Genomic DNA, 7,801 nt, shown 5'->3' on the forward strand with positions numbered 1-7,801 from the left:
GAGACAATATTATATAATAAACACTAGACAATGTTATATAATAAACACAAGACAATATTATATAATAAACACTAGACAATATTATATAATAAACACAAGACAATATTATATAATAAACACTAGACAATATTATATAATAAACACTAGACAATATTATAGAATAAACACTAGACAATATTATAGAATAAACACTAGACAATATTATAGAATAAACACAAGACAATATTATATAATAAACACTAGACAATATTGTATAATAAACACACTTCTTTAATAAAAATATTACGTTTCAACACAAATTAAACGTGTCATCATCAGTTGAAATAATGAATGATATTTAATATTTTACTAAAGAAGTGTGTTTTTTATATAATATTTTCTTCTGTTTGTGGTTTGTATTCCTCATTTCTAAATGTCCTTTAAGTCTAATGTAAGATATACTGTATATACTGAACAAACACAAAGCACATACAACAATCAGAGATTTTATACATAGTTATATATCTCCAGCATAGTTATCATCTACCAACATTGTAGAACCATCAACCAACCAAAAATAGAGTATCATATTATCATTAACCAACCAAGCCTACAGTATCATATTATCAATCAACCAACCAAGCCTACAGTATCATATTATCATCAACCAACCAAACCTACAGTATCATATTATCAATAACCAACCAAACCTACAGTATCATATTATCACATGATAATGTTATATATTAATTCTATAATTTCAGATCTCGGTAAAGAATCGAGTGTATCTCTGGGTGGTTTGAATGGAGATCAAGTTTTAGATGCCATTAAAAACTTAACTAAATAACAGACGATAAAACCTAGAGACAATTGTAAATACCAGATAGAGAAACTTGGAATAATTTAATCATATTAAAACTTTAATTCTTTATTGTGTTTTATATTCTACCCCTGACCCTGAGATCAGATATCTTACCTACAGTCCTACACTAACAAACATTACTCACTGTTATAATAGTACTCAATACATCAATTATAGAGAGATATAGAAATACCACTGTTAAAATAGTACACAATACATCAATTGTAGATTGATATAGAAATACCACTGTTAAAATAGTACACAATACATCAATTGTAGAGTGATATAGAAATACCACTGTTAAAATAGTACACAATACATCAATTGTATAGCTATATAGAAATACCACTGTTAAAATAGTACACAATACATCAATTGTAGAGCTATATAGAAATACCACTGTTAAAATAGTACACAATACATCAATTGTAGAGCTATATAGAAATACCACTGTTAAAATAGTACTCAATACATCAATTGTAGAGTGATATAGAAATACTACTGTTAAAATAGTACACAATACATCAATTGTAGAGTGATATAGAAATACCACTGTTATAATAGTACTCAATACATCAATTGTAGAGTGATATAGAAATACTACTGTTAAAATAGTGCCCAATACATCAATTGTAGAGTGATATAGAAATACCACTGTTATAATAGTACTCAATACATCAATTGTAGAGTGATATAGAAATACTACTGTTAAAATAGTACTCAATACATCAATTGTAGAGCTATATAGAAATACCACTGATAAAACAATGTTCAATACATCAATTGTAGAGCTATATAGAAATACCACTGTTAATATAGTACTCAATACATCAATTGTAGAGTGATATAGAAATACTACTGTTAAAATAGTACTCAATACATCAATTGTAGAGTGATATAGAAATACCACTGTTAAAATAGTACTCAATACATCAATTATAGAGTTATATAGAAATACTACTGTTAAAATAGTACTCAATACATCAATTGTAGAGTGATATAGAAATACCACTGTTAAAATAGTACTCAATACATCAATTGTAGAGCTATATAGAAATACCACTGTTAAAATAGTACTCAATACATCAATTATAGAGTTATATAGAAATACTACTGTTAAAATAGTACTAAATACAACAATTATAGAGTGATATAGAAATACCACTGTTAACATAGTACCCAATACATCAATTATAGAGTGATATAGAAATACTACTGTTAAAATAGTACTTAATACATCAATTGTAGAGCGATATAGAAATACTACTGTTAAAATAGTACTTAATACATCAATTGTAGAGTGATATAGAAATACTACTGTTAAAATAGTACTAAATACATCAATTGTAGAGCGATATAGAAATACTACTGTTAAAATAGTACTCAATATATCAATTATAGAGTTATATAGAAATACCACTGTTATAGTACTCAATACATCAATTGTAGAGCTATATAGAAATACTGCTGTTAAAATAGTACTTAATACATCAATTGTAGAGCGATATAGAAATACTACTGTTAAAATAGTACTAAATACAACAATTGTAGAGCGATATAGAAATACTACTGTTAAAATAGTACTTAATACATCAATTGTAGAGCGATATAGAAATACTGCTGTTAAAATAGTACTTAATACATCAATTGTAGAGTGATATAGAAATACCACTGTTAAAATAGTACTCAATACATCAATTGTAGAGCTATATAGAAATACTGCTGTTAAAATAGTACTTAATACATCAATTGTAGAGTGATATAGATATACTACTGTTAAAATAGTACTCAATACATCAATTGTAGAGTGATATAGAATACTACTGTTAAAATAGTACTCAATACATCAATTTAGAGGGATATAGAAATACTACTGTTAAAATAGTACTCAATACATCAATTGTAGAGTGATATAGAAATACCACTGTTAAAATAGTACTCAATACAACAATTATAGAGTGATATAAAAATACCACTGTTAAAATAGTACTCAATACATCAATTGTAGAGTGATATAGAAATACCACTGTTAAAATAGTGCCCAATACATCAGTTGTAGAGCGATATAGAAATATTAAAACAGAACGTAGTCAGTTTCTGTTTTAATAGAAATTTGGTTTGCAGCCCTAATCGTACCAGCAATATATCTTTAAGATTTTTGTACGTTTTGTGCCCTAAATCTGTGGCAGAATGCACACATTAATGCAAGTTTTCGAAAATGTGGTCAGGAGAACCCTCTTTGACGCTCCATGAATGCCTTGCAACAAGACGTCTACACAGAGTTCCCGCATTTTAAATTCAGTAGCGAGTCATTCTGCCCTCTATTTGTACCCCCAGTCTCGGGAGGCTGGCGCCACCACTGCTAAGGAAAGGACCCATATATAGTATACCGGTGAACTCAGAAAAAACGATGACAAAGCTAAAGTCATATAATTTCGACCTCATAATTGTAGAAATACATGTATTAGACATCTTTTCACAAAAAATAACTTCATAGTTTTAGACACGTTGAAATGGCGGGATTGTAAAATTCCGTGCCAATAATATCAATATTGGGCCTGTCGATATATATTTATGTATTATGTATGATGATGATGATAAGAAAGAGAGGTGAAATTGATAGTGATTATTATTGACAGTCCTATCTATTTACCAATCTCACGTGACTCTCATCTCTATTATTTTATCATCATTACCTCAATACTGAACTAATTACTTTCTAATCTCGTCAAAAAAAAATACAGTCGCAGTTAGTTCAAAATATAGGTTTACTTTTCTTTTCTGAAACAGTGTCAGTGTGTTTAAAGGTAGGGACACTTCCTTATTTTATTAATACTGAAAATAAACAAATTCAGAAGCTTTTGATTATCAGTGATATTATTGAAGGTTATTGTCTTGTCTTTGGCAAAATATTGTGAAGTATTTACGACTCCGTTCAAAGTTCAGACCCAGTCTGTTTTGTTTTTGTTCAGATATATCGCCTGTGTGCTGGAAGGTAAAATTGATTTTGATCTCTCAATCACTGTTTCTTATGGTTGAAGATCAGAAAATAGCTTTTAGTTTTGAGTTGTTAAACTTGAGAAAATAGGGAACATGCAAAGCCCAAACGGAAACTCTAAATTGCTGCTTACACGGAATTTCAGCCAGACCTACTCTGATATATATTTCCTAGGATTATTTCCAGAATCCAACATTCAAGTATTTCTGGAATGAAGATGGTCACATGATAACTAGTCAAGATGCCGTCGTTTAGAAGAAAATCAAGCTCCAATTTAACCCTGCATGTTAACCCTAACCGTAGCCTGTCTCAGGGCAACAGACCTCTACTACTATCTCGAGACAGTGACTATGGGTCGACCAGCCTGACCGTCACCGGTAAATCTCCAAAAGGAAGCCGCACCCCGGAACCTAGGTCGAGAGAAAACGAGCTGATCGAGTCTCCCGCTATTTCTGTCACTCCTTCTGTTCTAGAAGACGATGTATTCATAGAACCCGGCCCTAGTTTAGATTATTTATTGGACAGTGGGGCCACGTAAGTAACAGCCCTAAGGAATATCAATATATTTTCTGCTAATTTTAAACCCGATATGACTTTTTCAGATCGGTAGAAGCCCTATTAGGTGAAATATATTCACGGTAAAAATAATGTTGTCAAATTTCCCTCATTGCCCAACATAGAACATTAGAACATTAAGGTAGAGGACGTCACACAACATTATTGAAGGAACATACAGTAGAACATGTAGGCGATCACTCACTGAAATTAACGAAAGCGACCTTCTTATGAGGTAGTGTGTAAAACGAGTGTAAGACTAGTTGATGTGTAGTCTACTCTATGCCGGTCAATTGAACAAATCTTATTGCATATTTTATAACAAAAGACAACCCACAAGGGAATATATGATATTACACATGATCGATTGTGATCCTCGCTTCTAAACGTCGTTCAAATCTTACATCTTATTGCAGTTGATGTGGAAGAAATTCAATTTTCTAAGTTTTTTAAAACTGAATATCATTACCTGTATCAAATTAAATTGACATAATTGTAGGACGGTGGAGGATGAGAGGGAAGGTTTAGAGAACAGCATTACCTCCCTGGATAGACAGCTCAGTGAATGGGCCACATACAACAAGAAGAAATCATTGGATAAAAAACAACTGTTTGAGTATATAAAATGTGGACTATTGTTTATTTTTGTTGTAGTTTGTAGCGTAAGTTTATTTAAACCAGATTTCTGTCTACCAACCAACAAAACTCAGTTTAGTTTTTAATGTCACCATTTGAAATGAAAATCCGACACCTGCTTCGTCTTTAATTTATTAAAACCTACCTAATTACACATTACATGACGTTATCCATCATAATGGCACCGAAAAGTTGGATGTAAAACTCCAGATCATTTCATTACAAATAACTCAAATCACTGCAGACAGGAGCTGGAAGGGAATCTGTGATGAAAAGAATTTATTAACATGTAGAACAATAGTCCTTAAAGAGATTATAAAGAGGTTTACTAAAAAAAATTATATGTGATAAAGCATATTTGCAATTAGTGACATCATCAAAACCTCATTTTTAATGAAATTGCAGGAACCACAGACGTCTGATTGAAATAGCAATTGTTTGATTGATTCTATGTGCCCGATACACAATCTGTTTAATATTAACGTGTGTCTATCTTTTCTTATCTTTCTTCAGATTATTATAGCAATCAATCCCGAGGTGGAAGAGGAATCATTTCAACTTACAATAGCCAACAAACATCCCGAGGGTGAGTCTCTTTCAGGACAATTCTAAACTGAAATCTTAGAACAAACATGTCCATGACAGAAAACCTAATAAATCACCAGTATTTTAGCCACAAAGCTTTTCTTATACGACCGACCAAATTGAGTTATGATCATATCGACCAGTTCCTCCCAAATTCAATATGGTCTACCTATGAATTGTTGAACACTGACGAGAATGGATTTATATACAATTAATTTTAGAAAAATTTGATATTTTACTATTTTTAATTTCAGATATCTATCTATCTAAAATCACTCAGAGTCATTCTATAATTAAACTACGAATTCTCGGACCGTTTACAGACCACCCTGAAAACAATACAATCTTTAAACTGACAGACCATCTAGTTACAGTCAAATTACCAACTGATCAAAACTCTTCACAGGTAGGTCAATGTGAGTTCATTAACAGTTTTGTGTTGCTGATGGGATGGTGTCTTTAACTTGGGTACAATTTAAGCGGTATCGCATCCAAGTTTCTCTATGACCCCTTTTGAATTTCAATATTTTTTATGATTAGCCAAAATTGAAATTTATCACGACGATCTGTGAATCAAATCAATTACAACAAGATGATCTGCAGTCACTCAACTACCATAGGAACTGATTGAACCAAGTTGACGAGCCTCCGTCCGTAATGGGCCGCACTCTTCCCAGAAAAAAAAATGAACAGGCATCAAATTGACAAAGACAAAGATCTCAGAATGCAGAGAAGAACTATTCTGCAGGAGAGGGGTGAATAAATGAATGAATGAATAAATGAATAAATGAATGAATAATCAAGCATGAATAGATGACAAAAATAAGTTATAAAATCCAATTCAAAATAAATACGCTGTTTATTTCAGTGGCATCTAGTGATGAATGAAACCAACTTGAAACTGGGGAAAATTGTCACCAAAGAAAAGGAATTTACTTGCTACGGAGATGCGTGAGTTTAAAGCTACCACCAACCCTTATTGATAGTAAAGATTCAATATATTGATTAACGCCTTTAAAGCTGTCGTGACTAAACCATTAAAATGTATTGTTTTAAAGAACAATTTTGAATCAAAAATCAAATCTTCCTCAATTGATCAGTAGTTAGTCCGGTATACCCTACTTTGTAATTTCTCTTACTTGCAGAATACACTGTAACTTGTCGTTGACCACGGATTATGATAAACCTGTACCAATAGAATACTCCTATTTGCCAATAGGACAACAAGCTCACAATGGAGTTTACTATGCTGCCGCCATTCTGCTCACTGTTTATATTCTAATTATATTTGAAGTAGGTAACAGTTATTAAAATAAGGACAACGCACGTGCATCTTCAGATTTGTTTGTGTTTGCAATTTTACCTAACTAATTTATCATTTATCATGGAAATGGATACTATTTCGGATGCCCTCGACAGTTTTTTTTTCATCAGAATATAAGTCAGATAGTCTCAGGTAAACGTTGATTATTTTCTTGACATTCTATTCGATTATGAGTAACATACTATATTTTTCAGCTGGTCCACCGAACAGTAGCTGCTCTGATTGGATCATTCGCTGCTATAGCTGTTTTATCTGCTTTAAACGAGGTATGTCTATCTAATACAATCAAATGGTTTTATTGTTTGTTAGATCAGACTTGACTAATTATTTCAATTAGAAAGACAAGTCTGGACTAGGCCGAAAGCTGCTGGTTGAATAATACTGTTGTTTAACGCTTTCTAAACCTTTGTGAATTTATTTTCTTCTTCCAGAGACCAACAACTGACACTATAATCAGTTGGATTGATATGGAAACTATGATGTTGTTATTTGGTATGATGATTTTAGTTGCTATATTCGCTGAAACTGGTTTCTTTGATTACTCGGCGCTAAAGGTTTGTTGTTAAGTGGAGGAGGGTGTTCACAATAAAACAAAAATATCCGTAAGTAGGGAACTCTTGACAAGCCTGAATACCTGAGATCTTAATCCGCTATGTGGACTCCCTGAAAGAGAAGTTCTCACAGTAGTATTTGGTACTATGTGCTAGTCTGAAGTAAGTTGGATCTTTATTCACCAAGAGGATATTACAATGTTGACAGTCGTCTGTTACTTCAAACTTGCTGATAGTTTTCTAGTCCGTGATATAAATATCTATATAATATCTATTTTTTTATCGATATATTTTAACAATCATTTACGTTA

General features: G+C 31.8%; 3 protein-coding genes across 3 annotated transcripts in view; 2 read left to right on the forward strand and 1 right to left on the reverse strand.

The window, feature by feature from the left end:
• Window positions 1-968: 968 nt before the first annotated feature.
• Window positions 969-3,313, reverse strand: LOTGIDRAFT_175188 (hypothetical protein; the record flags this gene model as incomplete). The annotated part of the gene is made up of 2 exons (XM_009055813.1): window positions 969-2,614; window positions 3,301-3,313. 2 exons carry the CDS (start codon window positions 3,311-3,313, stop codon window positions 969-971), a joined length of 1,659 nt encoding a protein of 552 aa, XP_009054061.1.
• Window positions 3,314-4,080: 767 nt separating this feature from the next.
• LOTGIDRAFT_175189 (hypothetical protein) lies at window positions 4,081-5,116 on the forward strand (the record flags this gene model as incomplete). The annotated part of the gene is made up of 2 exons (XM_009055814.1): window positions 4,081-4,373; window positions 4,894-5,116. 2 exons carry the CDS (start codon window positions 4,081-4,083, stop codon window positions 5,114-5,116), a joined length of 516 nt encoding a protein of 171 aa, XP_009054062.1.
• A 546-nt stretch (window positions 5,117-5,662) lies between these two features.
• Window positions 5,663-7,801, forward strand: part of LOTGIDRAFT_180671 (hypothetical protein) — a gene marked incomplete at both ends in the record, with an annotated part of 11,357 nt that continues 9,218 nt past the window's right edge. Inside the window, 4 exons of the mRNA XM_009055815.1 lie at window positions 5,663-5,694; window positions 6,761-6,908; window positions 7,134-7,205; window positions 7,371-7,493. Of these exons, the coding sequence (XP_009054063.1) occupies window positions 5,663-5,694; window positions 6,761-6,908; window positions 7,134-7,205; window positions 7,371-7,493 (375 nt within the window). The remainder of the gene's footprint in view (window positions 5,695-6,760; window positions 6,909-7,133; window positions 7,206-7,370; window positions 7,494-7,801) is intronic.

This window comes from Lottia gigantea (genome assembly GCF_000327385.1).
Source record: "Lottia gigantea unplaced genomic scaffold LOTGIsca_251, whole genome shotgun sequence".
Classification (NCBI taxonomy): Eukaryota; Metazoa; Mollusca; class Gastropoda; family Lottiidae; genus Lottia; species Lottia gigantea.